We start from the raw sequence: 25,896 nt of genomic DNA, 5'->3' as shown, positions 1-25,896 counted from the left end.
TGGGGGATTGGTTTAGGAAATACGAATAGGAGCATTATGATAAAAGAGAAAATAATGTAAGCCATGGCTGGAGGCCTGTGAGAAAAACCTTGATTGTTTGGGGAACAGAGGAGACGAAGCTTGATCAATGAGGAGTAGGAAATCGGCGTGAACCCTGTTGAGGGTTAAATAAACCTCAAATATGATCAGTCAGAGAGGGGAATTGTTTCTTTGGGGTATGATAGGAGCAAAGAGAGAGGTTGGAACCTTACTCCATGAGTTTGCTGCTATAAAGTTTCCTCACTTCAATTTCTTATTTTCTTTCGTCATTTGTTTTGCTTAAATACTGGCAATTTCCTTCTGGCTTTTAATATTTTTAGTCATTACCTGGATTGTTGGTCTGTGCTATTGCCTGCTAGACATTTGTGTAGCTTGGCCACAAAATCTTGCATATTGAAAAGTACCTGCAGTTTTTATTAAGTGAATCCAGCAATAAATATATGGCTCTTTTTCTCTTTCTTAAAATATTATTTTGTATATGTAATAAATTATGATCTCTAAAGAATCATAAATCTGAGCATGATATTATATTGTTTCTAGTGTATTGCCATGGAATCACCCCGATGCTGTTCATGATAGGTTGGATGATTCGTTTGTTGAGCGGTCAGAAGTAATATGTCACGTGATGAATTATTATTCCACTGAGGGAGAATATGTAAAACAACAATACACTAAATAAGCAAATGCAATCATTACATAGGCAGGTAGAAGTTGTGTTAGGTGCTGGCCACAATCCAGGACACAGGGCTCTGACATGTGGTGGCCATCACCAACTCTAGGGAAATTTATATTTCTGATATTCCCTTATTTTCATCATGTTAAGCAGAGTTTGGAAGGCCTTTCAAGAGCCAGCTGGGGCAAGGTAATTGTAAGTCAGTTGCGAAAATATGATCAGATTAGAAAATGAGATTCTTGATGGTGAGAACAATGGATCTGATTTTCCACTCAAGGTTTAAACGATAAGATGAGGACCTTGCCAGTGAGTGGTGAGAGGTCTGTTTACTAGTATTTATATCTACATTCAGTGTCCTACGCTAGGTGACAGAGAGAAACCAAACACGACCAATTGTTGAACTGGGAGTCAGACTGTGTACCCAGTGGCTCCAGATTGCCACCAGCTCCTTCAGGCCTCTATCTTGGAAGGCAGGCCCAAGCATTTCAGGCTATGCTCCATGGGCAGTGATTGTCTGCAAACCCTGACAATAGACGTTGGCATCGGACATGAACCTGCCTCACTATATCATCATGGCATATCACCTTAGAATACAGCTATCTATTTTAGTGTTGCCCTTTGGAACACGCCATTCTAATGCTGATTTCAGGACACTTCTGGTGTCAGGACAAGCACCCAACTCATTCATTGAAGCAGGGTACATCTCAGGGTTCTTTGATTGCTGCTCTGAAAGAGAAATTCAATGGAAGCCAAAGAGGAGAAGAGAAACAACCAGATCAATAAAAACAAGAGACAGAAAAGTGAGACAACATTCCTTATGTATCATGAGCAAGGTGATTGGAGATCCACTACCATCAGCCTAAAATTAACTTGCTCAATAATCATTTGTTCATAGTTATTTTGTCATTAAGTTCAATTAGTTAGATGTCTTCTTTATATATATACTGATTGAACATTTAATGAGCCATTCATTCGTATTTTGGTTTCCAAGAATTTCAGAATAATGTATACATGGTCTTTGGGCAATATCATGATATTTTCTTCTTTTCTTTCAGAATCTTCAAAATGGAACATTGTGACAAGAAACAATTAGCATACTTAAAATAGATTTATAAGTAGGAAATAAGTAGGAAACACAAGGCCATTAGTTCACACACCTGAAAACTTCATGGTATTTTTAATAGCAATATGTTTTTCATTAATGACAGTAACTGTCCACGTTTTAGATTTCTTGAACAAGCTAAACTGTTCTCAAAATTACAATGGGTCTGGGTAATCTGGCTGAAGACTGGACACTACTTTCAGACTGACAGACACTTTAGGCCAATAGTGGATAACGAGCATCTTATTCCGAATGCACGACCTCTGTTGCATTATAACTCTGTCATGCATCATGACAATGGAGCAGGTAGCTTTTCTTCTATTCTGGTTCAGTTAAATGATGACCCAGATTTTCTGGTCTCCAGATAGCTGGAGACTGGTTGAGCCTTGAAAGATGCATGCCGGAGCCCTCCAGAAAAGCCAATGTGATAACTACAAGTTATACAACTACTTTTGGCATATTAAACTTTTGATGCATAATTATCTGGTATCTGGAGTCCCCGAACAAGTTGGTCAGAGGCTTCTGAAAGTTTTGACTCATTTATTTGGATACTTACCCAGAAATGTAGAGAAATTAAAACATGCCTTAACTCCCAGCTAACCTTGAAGCCAACCTCAACCCTCACTCCCACCTATCACACATACAGACCTCTCCCTGAATCCCCAATCATTAACATTGCAACTCTGCCACCCTACCCCCCAGTCACCCATCCTCCATCATACTCCTTCACTCACCCATTTGCCACAGTAGCCCCCACACACTTTGCCTACAAGGCACCCATACAATTTCACCCACTTACCTGTCACTCTACCCATTGAAAAGCAGGTAATATTTTGGCAGACCTAAATGAGGATTCTGACCCAGATAGGAATGTTTAGGCCAATTTATTTTACTATTTTTGCTATGTGAATTGATTGTTAGCAATTTGCATTTTGGCGTTTGCTGAACACATGTGACTCGTGCAGTGGACTAATGTAGAGAATGGAATTTTAACCTGCAAGGGTGAGGAGGCAGGGTGTGATTAGATATGCAAGTATGTGGGTGTAGGAGATCCAAAAATTGTCAGTGTTGGGACATTAACAAGAACCCACCGAATTCCACATTTAAAATGCTGTTTTGGAAGTGTCAGAGAAATTCCTTGTGGGGCAGTTTCAAATTGTGAATTAAACGTGTGAAAAGTGAGACCAAATGTCTTATCATGAATTCCATCAGCTGTGTGAAAATTGCCAGGGTCAACAAGATGAAAGCGGATGTTCACCTGCACATCCGCCAATGTGGGGTATACTGCATCCGTTGTACCTGGTGTGTCTTCCTCTACATTGGGGAAACCAAACAGAGGCTTGGCGACCGCTTTGCAGAACACCTACGCTCAGTTCGCAATAAAAACTGCACCTCCCAGTCGCGAACCATTTTAACTCCCCCTCCCATTCCTTTGACAACATGTCCTTCGTGGGCCTCCTGCAGTGCCATAATGATGCCACCCGTAGGTTGCAGGAACAGCAACTCATATTCCACTTGGGAACGCTGCAGCCCAATGGTATAAATGTGGATTTCACCAGCTTCAAAATCTCCCCTCCCCCCAATGCATCCCAAAACCAGCCCAGCTCGTCCCCGCCTCCCTATCTTGTTCTTCCTCTTACCTATCCCCTCCTCCTACCTCAAGCCGCAGCTCCATTTCCTACCTACTAACCTCATGCCACCCCCTTGACCTGTCCGTCCTCCCCAGACTGACCTATCCCCTCCCTGCCTCCCAACCCATACTCTCCTCTCCACCTATCTTCTCTTCTATCCATCTTCGGTCTGCCTCTCCCTCTCTCCCTATTTATTTCAGAATCCTCTCCCCATCCCCCTTTTCTGATGAAGGGTCTAGGCCCGAAACGTCAGCTTTTGTGCTCCTAAGATGCTGCTTGGCCTGCTGTGTTCATCCAGCTCCACACTTTGTTATTAAGGTGAAAGCACAGTTGGGATTTACAATCCAGTGAAATTTCTGGCTGGAAAGCTTTAAATGACTGATGCAGGACAGCTTCTTTGTCTGTGCAAAAAGCTTTTGTTTCCCAGATTTGTTACAACAGCGTGCTGTCACGACTTATCAGGTGAATTTCATCACTTCTGAAGTTATTTCTGCTACCTGGGACTTCTCTCACTTTCATCTGCATTTCCTCCCCACCAGCTTTCACAGCAGCATGCGGGCAACTTTTGCAACTTTATCTTAGACCTCTGATGAGGATGAAGAGGAGCAAGAACGCCAATTGGAGCAATGTTAGTCAGTGCAGCAGCTGCGTCAGCTCAGTTACTCACATCCCACAGGACAGATGGAGTGATGAATAAAGGGCTCCATCTCACACTTGAAAATACCTCTAACTCAGGTCATTGTACAAGCAAAGGCTCAGCTTTCTGGGCATGACAGATTGTCAGAGTGTCAAAAGGCTCGGACTTCAACAGCAGATTGTCTTTGATATCTGTATCTCCCTTAAGTTAGATCACCTTCACAACACATAAGGTGGATACACATTGTTGTGGCTGTCGGGGTCACCATAACCCTGGATATTTTCACAAACAAAAACAAAGTTGCTGGAAAAGCTGAGCAGGTCTGGCAGCATCTGTGAAGGAGAAAGCAGAGTTAATGTTTTGGGTCTAGTCACCCTTCGTCAGAACTTGGATATTTTCACCTTGGACTCCTTCCAGGGATCAGCAGGATTTCACAATCTGGTCTGCACAGGAGGTTTTGCATCTGATGAAATCCAGGGTCACTGGATTTCCGGCAATGGTTGGATTCCATCAGTTCCATGAGTCAGTGGTTGCACCCAGGCTCCCCTTTAAGTATAAATTTTTTGACCATTAGGTATGAGTCATCATTCAGCTCACTGATTCTAAAAGGAGAGAAAATCCAGAAACTAACGCTGTGACTGAGTAAAAAAAATGTGGCAAATTCTACTCCTAGATCTTTCAGATTTGCAGTTTGCTGTTAGCTTCCCCTACTGCAAAAAGATGTACTGTTAGAATTCCTTGATAATGTAGCCATAATATTTTGACATATTGCCTGCTTCTGCAGAGGAGAAGAGGCCTGATTCTGGTGCCTGGAGTGAAGCATCAGCGTGTTTATGGTGCAGGAAATCGCTGTTGATGAAGCATATTGGGTTTGCTGTAATGGAACAGAATTCAAGAATTCTGTTTTGATATTTTTCAAGCAGTGAGGGCTGCAATAGAAATGTTATTGGAAATGCATATATAGCAATTTGGCAGCATAATATTCTATCCTTATTCGTCAGTTTGGCCATGCCTGTTAAAGGTGGTAATGTGGCATGCATCAATTGCAATCAGCCAATAGTTATACATTACTAAAATTATTAGGAACAAGTATTTGGCCTAAACAACATATGTGACTCTTGACCAAAGAAAAGCATGGACACCATCTAGTTTTTAGTCTAATGCAAATAATTAAGTATTGCAAGGTTTATTAGATCATAATTTGTTTTTCTTTTCATTTTAATGAGCGTGGTCTCTCACAGACATAACCGCACAATGCTGCAGATCTGGTTTTAACAACAGAAGTTCATTATGCAAAAGGAATTAAGATAAAACAGAATAAACCCAACTGTTTACATATAAAATGTAAATATTTTTAGAAATATTACATATAAATTTAAAGATTTCAAAATACATGGTAAAAATTTATTCCAATTAATTGCAAAAGCAACTCTTTACAGTACTCAATCAGAGACAATTCCCTTTTCTCTCACTCCAGTAGGGCTTAAGTTAACTGTGGCTTCAATTCTCAGTCTTTAGGATCTGATAGCCTCTTCCAAGGACCTTCATACAACCGAGCTTAATCTTTTCCAGCTTCAATTAATCCTTTTATGGTTTTGACAAAATGTTTCTGGCCTACAATTATACTAAATTCCTTACACTAAAATTACCAGTTTTAACAACTCTAAACTAGCTTATCCTTTTCTGAGGAGCAACTGCTTTACATATCCAGCTTCAGCTAAGAGCCCTGATGTACTTCAACAAAAAAATGTCATGTTTCATCAAGCAGTTGATGATTCTCACAAAACCCACATTCCAAAAACCTCCAGAATTGTCTTCTGAAAGGATCAATATTGTTTACTTTGTTCAACACATTGTGCAGAAGGCATGGTATACATGGCTTGGAGATGATGGTTCAGTAAGTCTGACACGTGTAGGATGCCTAGATTCTTGGACATGGGATGCATGGGGCTGCTGCTAAGGAATGTGCCTGGAATGCTGTTTTGCAGAAGCCCCATTTGGCTCAAAAAATTAACTTTGTTTCTCTCTCCACCAATGCTACCAGATCTGGAGTTTCTCCAGCTATTGTTTGTTTTTATTTATCTGAGTTATTAGTGCCTGGTATCCGAGATGAAAGTCCAGAGGTTAGGTGATAGTGAGGGCGACACTGAATTTTTCATGCAATTAAGTCTCTTATTACTCACAGGAGAAAATCCCATCTCATTGTCCAAGATCTGTTTAGAAAATTAGACTTTTTGATATCAATGGTGAGGCTATCCCTACTGAACATCTCATTCAATTTTTGCAAATTCCTTCCCATGATTCCTGGTATTCAGAGCCTGATTATTTTGTTAATATCCCTTCTAGGATCTATCCTTTCTTCTTTAATATTTTGCTGTACTTCTGCTTGCTCCCTAAAACAAATACCTATTCCATCCACAGACTTGCAACTCTTCCAGTTTCCTTGCTTTTTCCAATAAGACAATTTCCCCACATATAACAATGCGACCTACTGGAGTAAGTTTAAAATTCCAGGACTGGAAAAGATACCATTTATCATTTATGTGACGTAGTCACTTAAAATGGACATGCTATTCAAATAGAAAAGCTACATTCACAAGCTTAGCAGCCCTCCTAGACAATAACATTTTAAGATTAACCTGCTCGCTTTCATTACAGTCAGTTTAACACTCAGTAATAGAGGTCAGAATGGATGAGAGTTTTGACATTTTGGAAACTGCTTTTGGACCTCAGAAGCTTTGTTGTCACAAACTATGCCATTATTTTAAATCATAGAATAATACAGCATAGAAGCAGGTCCTTCAGCCCAAACTGGTCCATGGTGCCTATTCAGCTGGTTCCAATTGCCATAATTTGGTCCATATCCCTCTAAAACCTTCTCACCTATGTACATATCCAAATTGATGTGTCTGCAGTAGGAAGTCATAGAAATCGTTTTCTGTGAGACAGCATAGTATTCAATCCAACTTTATCAGCACTTCCATATTATACAATATGATTACTAGGGGCTTGACTTCGGCATTTCCAACTTATGTTTCATTCTCACATTATTGATAGTTTTATTTCACTCTGTACTTCTTTTATGTTGCAAATGTGCACCTGTTTTGACAAGAACTGAAAACAAGAAATGCGGGAGATCACAACAGGTCAGGAGCATCCATGAAGACAGAGAGAGTAAGTTAACGTTTTGAGTCTAGATGACCCTTCATCAGAGCTGAAGTGAAGTGTGGAGTGGTCAGCATTTATGCTAGAGAGAGGGTGGTTTGGAGTGCTGGGGGAGAAAGGATGTTGATAGTTCAGATTAAGTGATCAAAATGTGAGAATGGCAAAACAATAGTGTGGAAAGAACAGACAGTCCCACTGGGAATGGGTGGAGGAGAGAGAGGACATGGTGTCAGAGAATGTAATAAGTAAAGCCAAAAGAAAAGGAAAGATTGGGTTCACAATTTGAAGGTGTTGAACTCAATATTGAGCCCAGAAGCTTGTAAAGTATTTTGACAATCCTTTCTGTTAAAGCATCACTCTGATACATTAAAATGACATGCTCTCTGACATTGGTTTCCTGTCTGGAGAATTCATATTTTATTTCATTCAGTTTCTTTTTTATTTGATGTATTCCACGAAACCTAACTTTTAATGGTTCCCCAGAGAGAGACAGGTAATAGCACTAACACTTGTTTCCAGTCACAAGGTTCTGAGCTTTGGTCTTTTGTTATCTGCTCCAGTTGTCATTTCCTGTGGAACATGCATCAAATACTTTTTCAGCCAACTCATTTTGGTCTGTAATCTTGGAAATTTGCCACATCATTCAGATGTGTAACCTTTGAGCTTTGAGCGATAATCGTTTCCTTAACTAATCTCAGAGATTCTTTCCCCTCGTGTCCATACATCAGCAGAAAAGACCTGGATCCTATGATCTCATTATGGACATTCCTAATGTCAAACAGAAACAAGGGAATTCCTTTGTCTCAATCATTTGGACATTCCTGACATCAAGATAGAATCATGGTCTTTAAATTTGACGTCATCTTTCTGACAATCTTTGAGATTGTAGATGACAGGCTAAAGACATAAATTGTTTTATTCCTAACCTATTCAGTGCTTCTTTTAATGTTTGCAGCATTACATTTGAACCTTAGTCAAACTGTATTTCTTTAGGCACTGAAAACATTTAGCTAACTTCCTCACTATAATATTTGCTGTGATTTTCATTAAAGGCACAGCCTCAGGAAATCTTATTCTAACGTCTATGATTGTTCATAGATACAGATCGATGCTCCTGATTTTAGATAGGTGTCCCACACAATTAATTTATACCCTGTTAAACTACACTTTGAATGCTAATATCAGACTTAAGGATGCAGCATCAATTGACATTTGGGATTTCCCCACTAACTGACATGTATGGCATATTTGGCAAAACATAACCACATCTTATTGTGATCCTGATAATAAAAATGTTTTCGTATTTTAGCTGTTTATTTCTAATACACAGGTGACCTGGCACTGGAATTTCATGAGCCATTTGTAAAATATTGCTACAATAAACAAACAGAATTACCACCCAAAAGGGCAAAAAAAAAACAAGAACAAAGTCCCTGGAAAAGCTCAGCAGGTCTAACAGCGCCTGCGAAGAAAAAAAGAGTCAACGTTTCAGGTCCAGTGACAGAACAGCATCCACAGTTCTTTCAGTTTTTATCACACAATGGGCAGCTGCCCATTCTCACTGGCTGGTAATTGAGTTGGCTTCCATTTCCTCATTAACACTTTCCCTTTTAAATAATAGCACTAATACCAAAAAATGGGTCATGATTCAGTTTTGCGCTAGGCTTTTTGATGTAGCTCTCTCAGGTTAGGATCCTTCCCACTGCATTTCTGTTCAAGAAGATGGGCTAAAGATTCACCTCACCTCTTCCTTTTAACTTAGGTTTATAAACATGGAGTCAGATAACTGAATTTTTATGTCATCTCCCTTTTGCAAATTTTGTTTGATATAAGTTACACAAGCAAACTAGCAAAAAGATCTATAATTCTATTTGATTTCTCATGGTATTGCAATAGAAAACAATGACCATATGCAGTCTTCGTATGAAGTGCAGTTAGAAGATGGGGGAATAATTGGATCAGAGCTAATTAAGTAATTATTTTTACATCATTGGTTCTGCCCTTACCTTTGTTATAATTTGTAGCTGAACAGGAACATTTACAGCAATGTGGGAAAAAGAATTGATTCCAACAACTATAGCTGGAATTTTGTCAGAGAACTGCTAGGCAACACTCATCAGTTCGTGTCAGACACTCAATGGGCTACCATTCGACCTTCCTTGTGATTGAGGTCACTGGCAGTGGAAGGAACCAGGCCACAAATGAGTGAAAGTGGGATGGCTTAGGGTGTTGGTTACAGGTGAGGGAGAATGGAAGGCAAGGGCCAACGAGTGGCTTTCAGTGATACATCACCCCATGCCAGGTCCTTTGATTGAGTAGAGAATCTGATGAATCAGATTGTTTAGATATAAGTTGGGTACAAATACTTATTCTGAACAAGTCATATTGGGTTCAAGTCAGACAGACAGCTTTGAATTCAAATGTAGGTCAAAGTCTAATTCAATCTTGTTAGCGTAAACTTCCCCTCGGTCTTAATTCAAAATAAATCAAAAGTCTCTCCACAGTATCTGAAAATTTGGTCAGGAAGGGAAATATTCTCATAGGAACAGGAAACCAATGATTAAGTCTGATCTGAAGAAAACAATCATGTATTGAAACTATTAGGAAATCAAAGATACTGGGTAGAATTTTCTTTTCTTGAGAGTTTGTGGAAGTGAGCATAAAAATGGGACAGACTTCTACTCAGGGGCAGTCAGTTTTACTCAGCTTACATACTTATGCATGGGTAAAATGCTAAGTTTCATGGACAAGCATGCAGGATGCACCAGGGCCTGGGGTCCAATTTCCAGGCACCATAGTTAAAGGGCACCCAGGTAGCACTTCATTTTCTGCAACACAAAAACATCATTCAACCTCTAGCCTTCAACCTCTCACCCCCAACCCAGGAGGTGTTGGACACCTGCTAAAACTCAGCCCCACATTTTAGTAATTCATCCCTAGATGCTCTGCTGTCTTGTCAAAAAGAGATGTACTGTTTCTGAGGGATAGCAACAAAATGTCATCTTGAGTAACCAGAATAGAGTTCAGGACAATGTTGGCTTTATTATTTGCTCTCTCCTCTTACCTGCTACTCAAAATGATCTGTGCACATTTACACCAGGTCCCTCTATTCCTGAGCCCAATTTAGAATTGTACCCTTTACTTTCGAAGTTCTACACTGTTGCCCTCAGTTTATAATGCTTCCAAGTTCCAAATCATCTTTAAATCTTGAAATCATTCCCTGTATTTTGAGATCTATGTTATTAATTTATTCCTGGAAAAGCAAGGGACCCAAAGTAACCCACCTGAGGAAATCCATTTGCCTCCAGCCCAAAAAGTCCATTAACCATTAATCACCGGTTCCTGTCACTCAGACTATTTTGTATTCACATTGCTCCTTTTATCCCATGAGTTATAATTTTTCCCACAAATCTGTTGTGTGGCCTTATATTGAATGCCTTTTGCAAATGCAAGTACAGCACATCAACGCCGTCAATCTTTTTTTGTTATCAATTCAGAACTCTAAGTTAGTTAAACATAATTTTCCTTCTAGAAATCCAGTTTGGTTCTTTTTAATCAACTCACCTTCCTCCATGTGATTACTAATTCTATTCCAAAAACTTGTTTCTAAAAGCTTCCCTACCACTGAAGTTAAACCGATAATCTGTATTTGCTGGGTTTATCCTTCTAAACTTCCTTGAAAAAAAGAGTGTGATGCTTGTAATTCTTGAGTCTTCTAACACTTTCCCTAAGTCTAGGGAGCATTGAAAGATTTTGGCCAGTGCCCCCGTAATTTCCACTCTCACTTCCTTTTATATCATTAGGATGCATTTCATCCAGTCCATTGTCAACTTTAAGTGCCACAGTCTACCCAACTTTCCAACAACCAAAATACTACAGATAGATGCCAACCTTCTGTACAACACAATACTTCAAACAAATACAGTACTTTGTACTAAATTCCTTTGGAACAAAAACAAAGTTGCTGGAAAAGCTCAACAGGTCTGGCAGCATCTGTGAAGAAAAAGTTCTGAGGAAGGGTCACCGGATCCGAAACGTTAACTCTGATCTTTTTTCTTCACAGATGCTGCCAGGCCTGCTGAGTTTTTCCAGCCACTTCTGTTTTTTGTTTCTGATTTACAGAAGCTACAGTTCTTTCGATTTTTACAAAATTCCTTTGTTCCCTTTCATTTGTGAAGACTTCTGATTGTTCATGTTTTCCTGGCAAATTATTTCGCGGATCTATGTCAAGCTAAGACACTGCCATGTGCATCATGTGCAGCAGTAAAAAGCATGCTGAGGCTCTCTTTCACTTTGATTGTCGGTAGGAATGTAACATTTGGAAAATGAGATGTTAAGCTACATAGATTGATCAATTTATTTGATTGATTTATTTATTTATTGTCATGTGTACCAAAATACAGTGAAAAGCTTTGTTTACGAGTGGCACAGGCAGATCATAATAAGCAAAGGTTGTACAGATCAAAATGATTTAGACAGAGGCACACAGGTTACATTGCACAGGATGGGCGCTAGACGAGATCAACATTAGCAAGATCAGCATTATTTGAGGCTTGACAGTCCATTCATTGTTCTGATAATGGCCAGCAAGAAGCTGTTCCTGAACCTGCTCATGCAAGTGTTCAGGCTTCTGTATCTTCCGCCTGACGGAAGAGTTTGTAGGAGATCATTACCGGGTGAGATGGGTCTTTGATGATGTTGCAGCCTTTCCTTGGCAGTGAGCCATATAAATGGAGTTCATGGATGCAAGTTTGACTTCAGTGATGGTCTGCGCTGGGCATACCACCTTCTGTAGTTTCTTGTGGTCCTGGGCATAGCAGTTGTTATTCCAGGCTGTTATGCACCCAGACAATATGCTGTCCATGGTGCATCTGTAGAAGTTGGTGAAGGACCTTATGGACATGCCAAATTTCTTGAGCCGCCTGAGAAAGAAGAGGCATCATTACGCCTTCTTGACTGTCGCATCTACATGGGAAGTCCAGGACAGGTTGTCAGTTACCATCACTCTAAGGAACTTGGTACTCTTCACCCTCTCAACCTTGGTCCCATTGATGTTGATGGGAACATGTTCTGCTCCTTTATTTCTGATGTCAATAATCAGTTCTTTAGTTTTGTCGATGCTGAGAGACGGGTTGTTTTCATTGCACCATGTCACCAAGCCCTCTATGTCTCTTCTGTAGTTTGAATGTCGTTGTTATATATCCGTCCCACTATGGTGGTGTTGACAGTGAACTTGTAGATGGTGTTCATTCGGAATTTGGTAGGTGTACAGGGAGTACAGAAGGGTGCTAAGGACACATCCCTGGGGGCTCCAGTGTAGATTGTTATTCTGGAGGACGTGCGGTTACCTATCCTCACTGATTGTAGCCTGTAGGTCAGAAAGGTAAGGATCCTGCTGCAAAGGGCAGAGCTGAGACCAAGGTCACAGAGTTTTGAGACCAGTCTTGAGGGGATATGGTGTTGATATTAGAGCTGTAGTCAACAAGCAAGAATCTGATGTGGGTGTCTTTCATGTACAACTGTTCCAGGGATGAGTGCAGGGCTGGGGTTATGGCATCTTCTGTGGACCTATTACGTCTGTAGGGGCAAATTGTAGGAGATCGACGCAGGCTGGGAGACTGGTGTTGATGTGGGCCATGACCAGCCTCTCGAAACACTTCCTGATTATTGAGGTCAGAGCCACTGGGCTGTAGTCAGTAAGGCACATTGCATGTGCTTTCTTAGGTACAGGGATGATGTCTTCTTGAAGCAGGTGGGGACTTCACCTTGTAGGAGGGAGAGGTTGAAGATGCCAGTTGGTCCATACAGGATTTGATTGCTTTCCTGGGGACACCGACCAGACCCATTGCTTTCCTTGGGTTGACGCAGAGGAAGACCGATCTTACGTCTGAAGTGGTGAGGGAGGGAACAAGTGTGTCCAGGGTTGTCGGGGCAGGCATGATCATGTCACTGGCCGTCTGCTCAAACCAAGCATAGAAAGCATTGAGATTGTCAGCGAGGCATGTGTCTTTGTTATAGCTGGGTTTTGGCAAACAGTCAGCATATTCCAGTCTTTTTGGTAATAGATAGATGCAAATAAAAGTCTGAGGTATACAAGTACTGCTTCCATGTCAGCTTGCAGAAATCCATGCTGATGCTCTGGCTATGAAACTGGACAGGAGGTTTTTGGTGTGAAAGGAATAAGTTCAATTCTAATCAATGACAAAGTATCTGATATATTAACCATTAAGGAGGAAGAATTTGCGAGGTCAGGACCCTGCCTCTGTGCCACATTTGGCTAATACATCTGGGCACACACAAACGTTCATGCAACATTATTAGGCCTCAAATGTAGCCACTAGCAGGTTTTTGATGGCTTGTTTGCCTTGTTTTACTACTGCCCTGCCTTTCTCAGCATCTTCAACATCAGAACAGGCTCTCTCAGCCTCTATCAGACTCCACTTCTTCCTTGTCTGAGGAAACAGGTGGCTGGTCTATCTTTGCCTCTTCAAAATTTGCATCATACTGTTATTTAGATTGTTCACTGTGCAGTAAAATGTGACTATTCAAGAGACTTTGTCCCATTTAAAGAACATGGTTGAAGAGTGTACTTTTACTGTTTGGTTCAACTACACCATTGGTCAGTACGGAAATTTGAATGTTTTACCCAGTTATAAATTTGGCCGATTACATACTTTATCTGCATTAGGTTTAGAAGAAGCAAAAACTAACAATGACATTTCTTTAATAAAAATAATATTGATTTATTGTGAAACTACAACTTATTTGAAAAAGATGATTAGTGTAGTTTTAAACAAAGAAGCGTAAATATTAACCTTTCTGGATAAACCCTGCACATGCACAGACACAAATTAAAAGAAAGAAAGAGCTTTCTCTGCAAAGATTTTTTTAAAAATTGCTTATAACTGTTAGTTCTTCACAGGGAAGAAAATGATGACATGTTGAAGTTGACTTTCAGTTGGCATCCTGGCACACAAAGATTGGAATCATTAAACATAGGTCACTGTCACTGGGACATTTTCAGAATCAGTTCATTCATGAATCATCAAGAATTCAGAGGTATTGCGTATTTCTGTAGGTATGGTGGACTGTCATTTTAAGATTCGGTGCAGATTTGATGGGCTTGAAGGGCCTTTTCTGAACAGCACAATTCTATGAGGCTAATCACAGGGCACAATGACGATATCATTGACCATTTTGAATGGCAAACAGTTGAGTCTAATCTTGTTGCCTGTAGAGTAAACATCTTGGAAGTAAAGCTCCTGCTGTTCAATACTCCGGCCTCCTAGTCCTTCTTGGAACTTACTACAAAAAGAAAACTGGTGGCAAGTATAAAAACTGCTCTGTGATTCACCATGTCAATCCACTGTTTGGTTAAAAAAAATTGTGGTCATCATTGCAGAAACGAGATTAATAGATGCCATTGCTATATTGAAGCAGGTACAATCTGTGAGGAACAAAAAAGTATTCACCACAGGGAAGATGTAGGGGAAGTACCGTACACAGAGTGAAATGTTTTAAGGTTGTGGTGTGGTCTTAGAAAGGAACAGACATCATACAACACAAGTCCTTCCCATTTTTAAAAATAGGTAGGAAATTTTGGCTCCAAAGGACTGTCTGAGAAAAACACAGAAAGCTGGAACTCCAGTACAGAGAGGCTCCATTATTTTATTCAAGCTAACAAAATTGAAGCAGATACAGTCATCCCACAGTAGTATGAGGAAAAACTTTTAATCTCCTGAGGAGTCTGGTACAGCCAGAGAAGCCATGTTCCAAAATTTATGAAAAAATTGTAGGAATCCTACAGAACAATTTTTACACCAAATCACTGGTAATTGCTGAAAAGCTCAGATTCCACAAATGCACGAAACATGATGCTGAATCTCTCAGTTTGTAGCAATTTTTAAAAAGTTAGCAGAATTTTGCAAATTCTCAGACAACTTAAATGGTGCTATCAGCGACAGACTGGTGTGTATTAAGATGTGAAAAAATCCAGAAGAGTTTACTCACGCAAAGGAATCTAGATTAAATAAAAACACTGGAAATAGCAGTCTTGAAGGAACTATAAGCAAAGGAAGCTCCGAGACAACAAAGTGTGGAGCTGGATGAACACAGCAGGCCAAGCTGCATCTTAGGAGCACAAAAGCAAAGGAAGCTCAATAGCTGAACTGGTGTATAGAGACTGGAAGGAATTCAGTGTTAACTAAATGATATTTGAATCTCAGTGAGAATCAGTAAAGAGCATTTCCTCAATTTAGAAGCCAATCTGCATAGATTTGAAGGTTATGGCCTAACAGTGAGAAAATACACGTGATTTTATTTTTAAATCTTCCAACGAATATTTAGGCCATCTCAATGATGCTAAGGGACTACACAAATCACTTTCCAAAATAAAATCCATAACTGAAGATGTAAACCAACTACAATTATTTTTGGCTTGCTAAATTACTGTGGCAGACTTGTCCCAAATCTCTTAAACATTCTCAAGGAATTACAAAATTTATGATGCCAAAACAAAGATTTGGAAGAGGAAAATCAATGTGAAAGAACTTCTACACAAGCTAAAGAGGTTTAATTAAAGTCAGAAGTCATGACCCATTTTGATCCAAAGTTATTTTTGCAGCTGTCATGTGATGCATCACCATGGAGTGGGAGCAGTCATTTCTTACATATTACCCAATCCTGAAGAGAAGCCAACAGCTTTTGCATCAAGATCATTAAACAAAGCAGAAATGAACTGTGCACCGATAGAGAAAGAAGCTCTCAGAATCATTTTTGGCACCAGATAACTCTACCAATACCTGAGATAATGGGAACTGCAGATGCTGGAGAATCCAAGATAATAAAATGTGAAGCTGGATGAACACAGCAGGCCCAGCTGCATCTCAGGAGCACAAAAGCTGACTTTTCGGGCCTAGACCCTTCATCAGAGAGGGGGATGGGGTGGCGGTTCTGGAATAAATAGGGAGAGAGGGGGAGGCGGACCGAAGATGGAGAGAAAAGAAGATAGGTGGAGAGAGTATAGGTGGGGAGGTAGGGAGGGGATAGGTCAGTCCAGGGAAGACGGACAGGTCAAGGAGGTGGGATGAGGTTAGTAGGTAGATGGGGGTGCGGCTTGGGGTGGGAGGAAGGGATGGGTGAGAGGAAGAACAGGTTAGGGAGGCAGAGACAGGGTGGACTGGTTTTGGGATGCAGTGTGTGGAGGGGAAGAGCTGGGCTGGTTGTGTGGTGCAGTGGGGGGAGGGGACGAACTGGGCTGGTTTAGGGATGCGGTGGGGGAAGGGGAGATTTTAAAGCTGGTGAAGTCCACATTGATACCATTAGGCTGCAGGGTTCCCAAGCGGAATATGAGTTGCTGTTCCTGCAACCTTCGGGTGGCACCAATTCCTCCGCCTCCGCCGCATCTGCTCCCACGATAAGACATTCCACTCCCGCAGACCCCAGATGTCCAAGTTCTTCAAGGACCGCAACTTTCCCCCCACAATGATCGAGAACGCCCTTGACCGCGTCTCCCGCATTTCCCGCAACACATCCCTCACACTCCGCCCCCACCACAACCGCCCAAAGACGATCCCCCTCGTTCTCACACACCACCCCACCAACCTCCAGCTACAATGCATCATCCTCCGACACTTCCGCCATCTACAATCCGACCCCACCACCCAAGACATTTTTCCATCCCCACCCCTGTCTGCTTTCCGGAGAGACCACTCTCTCCGTGACTCCCTTGTTTGCTCCACACTGCCCTCCAACCCCACCACACCTGGCACCTTCCCCTGCAACCGCAGGAAATGCTACACTTGCCCCCACACCTCCTCCCTCACCCCTATCCCAGGCCCCAAGATGACTTTCCACATTAAGCAGAGGTTCACCTGCACATCTGCCAATTTGGTATACTGCATCCACTGTACCCGGTGTGGCTTCCTCTACATTGGGGAAACCAAGCGGAGGCTTGGGGACCGCTTTGCAGAACACCTCCGCTCTGTTCGCAACAAACAACTGCACCTGCCAGTTGCAAACCATTTCCACTCCCCCTCCCATTCTTTAGATGACATGTCCATCATGGGCCTCCTGCAGTGCCACAATGATGCCACCCGAAGGTTGCAGGAACAGCAACTCATATTTCGCTTGGGAACCCTGCAGCCTAATGGTATCAATGTGGACTTCACCAGCTTCAAAATCTCCCCTTCCCCCACCACATCCCTAAACCAGCCCAGTTTGTCCCCTCCCCCCACTGCACCACACAACCAGCCCAGCTCTTCCCCTCCACCCACTGCATCCCAAAACCAGTCCAACCTGTCTCTGCCTCCCTAACCTGTTCTACCAATACCTATCTGGCCAGGAATTTATCGTACTAACAGACCACAGACCAGTGAACACAATACTTGAGCCTCGAAAGGAAACCTTCTCCATATGCAGAGGTGGAAGCAATTGCTGTCAGCTCACACTTGTACAATTCAGTATTGACAATTCAACTTACATAGGATGCTGATAGGCTCACTAGATAACCTTTACCAAAAGTATTGACTACAAACAGTCCTTATGTAGACATTTCCTACTTCAAAAAAGTAGAGAATACTCCTATAGTGGCATGACAAGTTCATTAATTAATAAATTAGAAATGGATTGCTACTATCAAAAGTGAAGGACATAGTACTTCGTTGGAGGATCACAAGAACAACGCCTGACAAAGCGTTTCAGCCCAAAATATTGACTTTTCTGCTCCTTGGTTGCCGTCTGAACTCCAGTGCTTTTCCAGCTCCATATTTATCAACTCTAGCTTTCAGCATCTGCAGTCCTTACTGTCCCTAGACTGATGTCATATATCTTGCAGAAGTTAGAACTACTCTTAAAAGCAGAATGTCTTCTACGGGAAATGAAGGTCACATATTCCATCACTGCTAAGGCAATGTGTGTCAAACCAAATACGTGGAGGTCACTATGACACTGTCAGAATACAGGAGATAGCCAGAAGCTATTTTGATGGCCAGGGCTTGACTCTAAAATTGAGAAGGGAAGAATTGTTGCAGCTTGAGCAAGAGTTTGCAACCTACTTACATTCGCACCTTTACAGCCCTGGGAATGGCCACAGCGGACAGAGCAAAGAATCCAATATTGACTAGGCCAGACCATTTGAAGGGCAATTATTTTTTCACAGTAGCTGATGCACATTGTAAATGTACTGAAGCTGCCATGGTGAAGATTACATGTTAAGGAAGAAAAATCATTGAAAGATTGGGGGACATTTTTGCAAGGTTTGGTTATCTGGAACAACTTGTTAGTGATAATGGTCCACAGTTTGTAAACTCATGTGATAAAAACTATCTAAAGCAGAATAAAATTCAATCAGTTCCTTATCACCCAGCCACAAATGGTTTGTCAGAAGGATTTGTTCAGGCAATGAACAGTCCGTTAACATAATTTGAGAACAAAGACCATTACTGAAAAGACTGAGCTAATTTTCGTTAACATATTGGAAAACAACTCATTTGATGACCCAAAGCTCTCTGAATTTGCTTATGGTAAAGCCTCAGTTGTGTACAGCATTTGATTTGCTGAAATCTTCCATGACAAAAGACATTGCTGATAAGAAAAACAGAAACAAGTTTTCCAATAAGACCAAAAAACCACATTTTACAAATAGATCAAAAGGTGTTGGCAAGGAATTACACAGGTAGAAATGGATACTGGCGAACACTGTAGTGCAGATTGGACTAATCTCTTTTACCATATGGACAAGAGATTACGTAGCATGAACAAGGTGCGTAGATCAATCTTGGCAATCAGACTGAATGTGCCAGAGACACCATTAATTGAAGATTCACAAATAACTTGGCTAAATAGAGACCTGGACATACCTGAGGACAGAACAATAAATGAAGCAGTAACAGTATCTTATGGAGAATATCATGATCTTGTGCGAACATCCGAACAGTCAATCACCTCATGAAAAATCATGACAGATGATGTTCTTAGTACACCTAAAGTCGTCAGAGGTGTGTCGACAGTTACACAGGAATCGATGTTCTCCGGACCATCATTCCTACTGATTGTTGTGTATGTATTTGTAAATACTTACATTACAGGAACCTCTGTAAAGTTGGAGGGATGTTGCATATTTGTGTAGTTTCTTTTATCCATTCACTGAAGGCATCACATTTATTGCCCATCCCTACATTGCACGTAACGTCAGACCAGTTAAGGATAGCAGTTTCCTTCCCTAAAGGTCATTGATGAATGAGATAGGTTTTCTCCCCCCAGCAATCAATTCATCATTTGACTCTTAATTCCACACTTTTTTTTATCAAATTCAAATGGAAAAGATTTCACTCAGTCAATGTTTGTGACCACAAGCAGCAATTCCTGCAGGTGTGTACCTGCTGCGCAGGGTGCTATCTCCCTGAAAAATGGATAAGGTTTCCCAAAGTATAGTGTACTGTCACTTTGAGTGAGATCATGTGATAATGATGACATGGTCAGTCAGCATGGCAGGAAACAGTTTACTCTGACCTTGCCACCTGTACAGCAAACATCTCCTTAATAACGCTTCTGCCTTAACGCTTTGGCCACAAACCCAGGAATGTGATTTCTAGGAAATAAGCAGTGTCCTTAAAAAATAAAGTTCCAACTTTGTTATAGTGACCTCTTTTGAGAAAGATACAGTTCAAGTATCTCTTCAGCAGTCTATACAAACTATTTTCCTAACCCTTGAAACATAGATCCTGAAACAGTAATAACAAAGCTTCTTAATAACACTGGAGAGTAACGGAATCCTCCTGCTGAGCAGTCCAGCTAATGGAAGCGCATCTTTAAAAAGCCAATTGTCTGTCCAATGATGGCCTTAGCAGATGGACTTCCTTCATTGCAGCAATGTTTGGCATCAGTCTAAGTGTTTCATGTGGAGATCATTAACCACGAGGGTGTCCCTGACCACAAACAGGCCAGTTCTAGAGATGGTGCAGGGATGCGGTAGACAGTTGAGGAAACTGGGAGTGATGCAGAATATAAGTGTCATGACAGCACCCTGCACAGCAGGCACACACCTATAAGAATTGTTGCCTGTGGTCACAAATGAGCTAAACATTGACTGAGTGAAATCTTTTCCATTCAGGAATCTGGCTGAATGATGCCATAGAGCTCTAATTGCTATGTGTTCAGTCAATGACCCCCTGGACCTGAGGCAACCCAGTGACAGCTACAAATTCAATCACTCGGGCACCTTCAATTTCTGAGCCCATGGTGAACAAGCCAAACTCTATTGCTTTCAAACTGCATTGCGAGCTCACAACTAGAAGATGCCACACTTCATTCACCGCTGCAGCCCCCTGAGCTTCCTGTGTCCAGTTCTGTAATTTCAATTTTTCTTTCCTCCTCTTTCTCAGCAATGCCTATTACAAATGCTGTGTTAAATTGATCAAATATGTGGCATGGAAACACTGATCGGTGAAGAAATATCAGGAATGAGATGCAGACATTTTTCATCAACCTATTAAAAATGTTATGGCATATGTATAAGTGGGGCCTGAGCGTTGGCCTTCTGACCCCAGGAATGAACACTTACAACGTACCATAAGACCCTCCACATAATTCGGTGAACCTGCTTCTATTGGAGTGACTTCGACAAAGGCGAACATACTTGAGGTGGGACTTGATCTTTGCCCACAATCCCTGGCTTTTTAGGTGAACATCAAGTACGGGAAGTTTGCTTTCCATTTAAGCTGTTGACATGCGTCAATGTACGGAATAAAAGAATGACGAAAGTAAGATTAGGCCCAATCAAGGATAGTAGTGGTAAGTTGTGTGTGGAGTCAGTGGAGATAGGGGAAGCGCTAAATGAATATTTTTCAACAGTATTCACTCTAGAAAACAACAATGTTGTCAAGGAGAATACTGAGAAACAGGCTATTAGACTGGGTGGGATTGAGGTTCACACGGAAGAGGTATTAGAAATCCTTCAGAAGGTGAAGATAGATAAGTCCCCTGGGCCAGATGGGATTTATCCTTGGATCCTCTGGGAAGCCAGGGAGGAGATTGCCGAGCCTTTGGCATTGATCTTTAACTCGTCATTGTCTACAGGAATAGTGCCAGACGACTGGACGATAGCAAATGTGGTTCCCCTGTTCAAGAAGGGGAGTAGAGACAACCCTGGTAATTATAGACCAGTGAGTCTTACCTCAGTTGTTGGTAAAGTGTTGGAAAAGGTTATAAGGGATAGGATTTATAATCATCTACAAAAGAATAAATTGATTAGGGATATTCAGCACGGTTTTGCGAAGGGAAGGTCGTGCCTCACAAACCTTATTGAGTTCTTTGAGAAGGTGACCAAACAGGTAGATGAGAGTAAACCGGTTGATGTGGTGTATATGGATTTCAGCAAGGCGTTTGATAAGGTTCCCCACAATACACTATTGTACAAAATGCGGAGGAATGGAATTGTGGGAGATATAGCAGTTTGGATCAGAAATTGGCTTGCTGAAAGAAGACAGAGGGTGGTAGTTGATGGGAAATGTTCATCCTGGAGACCAGTTACTAGTGGTGTACCGCAAGGGTCGGTGTTGGGTCCACTGCTGTTTGTCATTTTTATAAATTACCTGGATGAGGGCGTAGAAGGATGGGTTAGTAAATTTGCAGACGACACTTAAGGTCGGTGGAGTTGTGGATAATGACGAAGGATGCTGTAGGTTGCAGAGAGACATAGATAAGCTGCAGAGCTGGGCTGAGAGGTGGCAAATGGAGTTTAATGCAGACAAGTGTGAGGTGATGCACTTTGGTAGGAGTAACCAGAAGGCAAAGTACTGGGCTAATGGTAAGATTCTTGGTAGTGTAGATGAGCAGAGAGATCTCAGTGTCCATGTACACAGATCCTTGAAAGTTGCCACCGAGGTTGACAGGGCTGTTAAGAAGGCATACAGTGTTTTAGCTTTTATTAATAGAGGGATCGAGTTCTGGAGCCAAAAGGTTATGGTGAAGCTGTACAAAACTCTGGTGTGGCCGCACTTGGGAGTATTGTGTACAGTTCTGGTCACCGCATTATAAGAAGGATGTGGAAGCTTTGGAAAGGGTGCAGAGGAGATTTACTAGGATGTTGCCTGGTATGGAGGGAAGGTCTTATGAGGAAAGGCTGAGGGACTTGAGGCTGTTTTCATTAGAGAGAAGAAGGTGGAGAGGTGACTTAATTGAAACATATAAAATAATCAGAGGGTTAGATAGGGTAGATAGGGAGAGCCTTTTTCCTAGGATGGTGACGGCGAGCACAAGGGGGGCATAGCTTTAAATTGAGGGGTTAAAGATATAGGACAGATGTCAGAGGTAGTTTCTTTATTCAGAGAGTAGTAAGGGAATGGAACGCTTTGCCTGCAACAGTAGTAGATTTGCCAACTTTAGGTACATTTAAGTCGTCATTGGATAAGCATATGGATGTACATGGAATAGTGTAGGTTAGATGGGCTTCAGATCGGTATGACAGGTCGGCACAACATCGAGGGCCGAAGGGCCTGTAGTGTGCTGTAATGTTCTATAACCTCTGGAGCCTTACCAGAGTGTTTGATAAAGGCCTGTAGCTACCTGCTGAGCTGCATACCCCATGACTAAGAGTTCCTCTTCCTCATGCTATCATGTGCAAGATATTTGTGCCTTTTATCTTAAAATTGCTTTCCACGCATGTGACGATAAGCACAATCTGAATCTTGTTGCCCTTCATTTTACCCTGCAATATGGGCCTACAATCTTGAAATGTATTGAACTTTAAAATGCACAGACCAGTGAATTTTCCTGCTTTGTTGAATGTGCAATAACTCCTTCCAGCAGCATCAGCGCTACAGTTGATTTCTCTCTGCCCTCCTTGTCAAATGAGACTTGGTTGGGGGTGTGGCTGTTTGCCACTTCACAGTGTGCACCTTTATTCTGCCGTAAGTACTTCCCTTCAGATAAAGGTTTTAATTGGATGTTAGTACAATAGTATTTTTCACTTACTGTTTAGAGTGCCTTAGTTGGGTGTGTTTTGTGTTGTTGCAGAAATATGCAAAAGAGAATTGTGGCACCTCCCATTTGCACTGTGCATTTTCTGTGGGGCACCTTATTTTGAAAACCCAGTAAAAGAAAGATGATAGTTGTAAACATTTCCTATGCATCATTCACACTACCCCGTCCTTCTAGAATACTTATCCCCTCATAACTGTCCAGTTAAAAGATGTGCAGATTAGGTGGTTTGGCCATGCTAAACTGCAAATTAGGTGACTTGGCCATGCTAAAATGCCCCAGTGTCCAGGAATGTATAGGTTAGGTGGATTGGCCATGGGAAATGCAGAATTACACGGATTGGTTAGGAGATGGATCTGGGTAGGATGCGCTTCAGAGGGTCAGTGTGGACTCGATGGACTGAATGGCCTGCTTTCATACTATAGGGATCCTGTGGTCTATGATCTCTCCTCTAACATTACCTCTGTCCTTCATCAGTCTTCCCTGTGATTTTTGCCTTTTCACTATCATCCTGGATATTTCTCCCATTCAGTTGATCACACTCCCACTCAGATCCACACATCAGGCTTCATGGATCCAGGCCCCTTTTCCAGTTCCCCGCTCTCTTTCTCTCCTTTCTCAATGTACCTAATTCCCTTAGTCTGTTCCCGATCCTTAATAGGCAACTCCCACGCTTGATCCTGTTGCACTATCTCTGTTAATCTGCTGTCTCTATACCAGTTTGCTCATTTCACTGGCATTTCAGAGGCTCCTGCTAGCCATACATTTTAAATTCCACTCCCTCCCTTTACATTTGCTCATTTTGTTTGTTAAACCCATCTTTAAATTTATCCCCTTTCAGGTTAATCTCCTATCTCAGGTGATCCCTACTTATTTCTCACAGTCACGATTGCAGGAATCAACAAATGTGGCTGCCTTGTTGGCGGAGTCTTCTGGGTCTGGTCAACCTTCACACACAGCAAAGTAAGCTTTTAACTTTAAGAAAGCAGACTACATATCACTAGGATTTCTTATGTGCCTGGCCAGTCTTCACCCTTTAATAGTCTTTTTTATTGCAAAAATATACTTCATTCAAAGAACGGAATCTTTATGTACATACACAGTTCATGAAACCATTAAGACCTATACTGTCTTTACCTACAGAGAAGAAAACAAACATTGGGGTTCGGCTTTCTCTATATTTGCTGTTAAACTCTTGGCTTTTAGCCGAGGCCGCCAGGAAGGTCCGATTACTGGATGCATCCCCGTTATGCTTTGGCAGGAGGACCATGCGTGGTGGTCTTTCCCCACTGCACCTTGGCAGCTGCTGCCTCAAGATGTAGCGTGTCTCTCAGCATGTAGTCTGGACCTTGGAATGTGCCAGTTTGCAATACTCAGTCGGGGCTAACTCTTTCAGGTAGAAGGCCAGCAGGTTTTGGGCTGACCAAACAGCGTCTTTCATTGAGTTGATGGTCCTTCGGGTGTAGTTGATGTTTGTCTCAGTGACAGGGAAGAGACCGTACAGCACAGAAACAAAAACAGAAATTGCTGGAAAATTTCAGCAGGTCTAGCAGGATCAATGAAGAGAAATCAGAGTTAATACTTTGCGTCTGGTGCCCCTTCCTCGGGACTGATAGTAGCTAGGAAATGCTGGTTTATATGCAGAAGATAGGGTGGTCGGAGGGGAGTAAGAGAGTGAATAGCTGTTAATGGAGACTGTTAGTTACTAACAATAGGTAGTGTGCAATGACAGACTGTGATTATGAGGTCTGTTGTGTGTGGTAGGGGGCAAGGACATGAGGAAGTTCAGGCCCTAAAATTATTAAACTCAACACTGAGTCCAGAGGAGGGCAGGGTCTCCAAGCGGAAATTGAGGTGTTGTTCTTCCAGCTGGTGTTGAACTCCACTGAAACACTACAGCAAGCCTGAGACAAAGATTTTGTCCGGGGGACAGGGTGGCGTGTTTAAGTGGCAGGCAACTGAAAGCTCAGGGTCTTTTTTGCGAGCAGAACGTAGTCACCCAGTCTACACTTTGTTTCCCAGCTATAGATGAAGCCACATTGTGAGCAGCGAATGCAGCAAACTAGATTGCATGAAGGGCAGGTAAAGTGCTCGCCATCTGGAAGGTATGTTTTGGCCTTTGCATACTGAGGAGGGAGGAGGTAAATGAACAGGCGTTACATCTTCACAGTTGCAGGGGAAGTGTTGTGAAGCTGTGTGCGGGAGGGGGGGTGGGTGGGTGTTGGGAATGAAGGAAGAGTGGGCTAGGGTGTCCAGCAGAGAACAGTCCCTGTGGAAGGTGGACAAGGGAGGGGAGGGGAATACGTGTCTGGTGGTGGCATATCATTGGAGGTGGGGAAGCAGCATCCGATGATCTTCTGGATATGGATGCTGGTGGGATGGTTGGTAAGGGCAAATGGAACCCTATCATTATTGAGGGGGGAGGGGGAAAGAGAGGTAGTGAGGGCCGAAGTGGGAGATGGGTTGGACCCGGTTGAGCCCTTTCGACAACAGTGCTGTGGAATCCTTAGCCGAGGGAGAAGATGGGCATTTTGGAGGCTGTCTTGTCAAAGTTGTTGAAGTAGAGCACAGAGTCCCGTGTCATGGCGCTGCCTGGGACAAACTTCAACAAAAACCACTGCATTTCTGTCCAGACGTCCTTTGCATAGGCACATCCCAGAAGGAGGTGTGA

The 25,896-nt window shown here is 42.0% G+C and overlaps 1 protein-coding gene across 1 annotated transcript in view; it reads right to left on the bottom strand.

Moving 5' to 3' along the window:
- The window catches only part of LOC132210486 (mucin-19-like), a 55,756-nt gene extending 31,261 nt beyond the window's left edge, over nucleotides 1–24,495 (bottom strand). Inside the window, exon 1 of the mRNA XM_059650823.1 lies at nucleotides 24,363–24,495. Within this exon, the coding sequence (XP_059506806.1) occupies nucleotides 24,363–24,495 (133 nt within the window). The remainder of the gene's footprint in view (nucleotides 1–24,362) is intronic.
- Nucleotides 24,496–25,896: the final 1,401 nt, after the last annotated feature.

Source organism: Stegostoma tigrinum, chromosome 14 (genome assembly GCF_030684315.1).
Source record: "Stegostoma tigrinum isolate sSteTig4 chromosome 14, sSteTig4.hap1, whole genome shotgun sequence".
NCBI classification, from domain to species: domain Eukaryota; kingdom Metazoa; phylum Chordata; class Chondrichthyes; order Orectolobiformes; family Stegostomatidae; genus Stegostoma; species Stegostoma tigrinum.
This window is presented reverse-complemented; position numbering and strand designations above follow the sequence as displayed.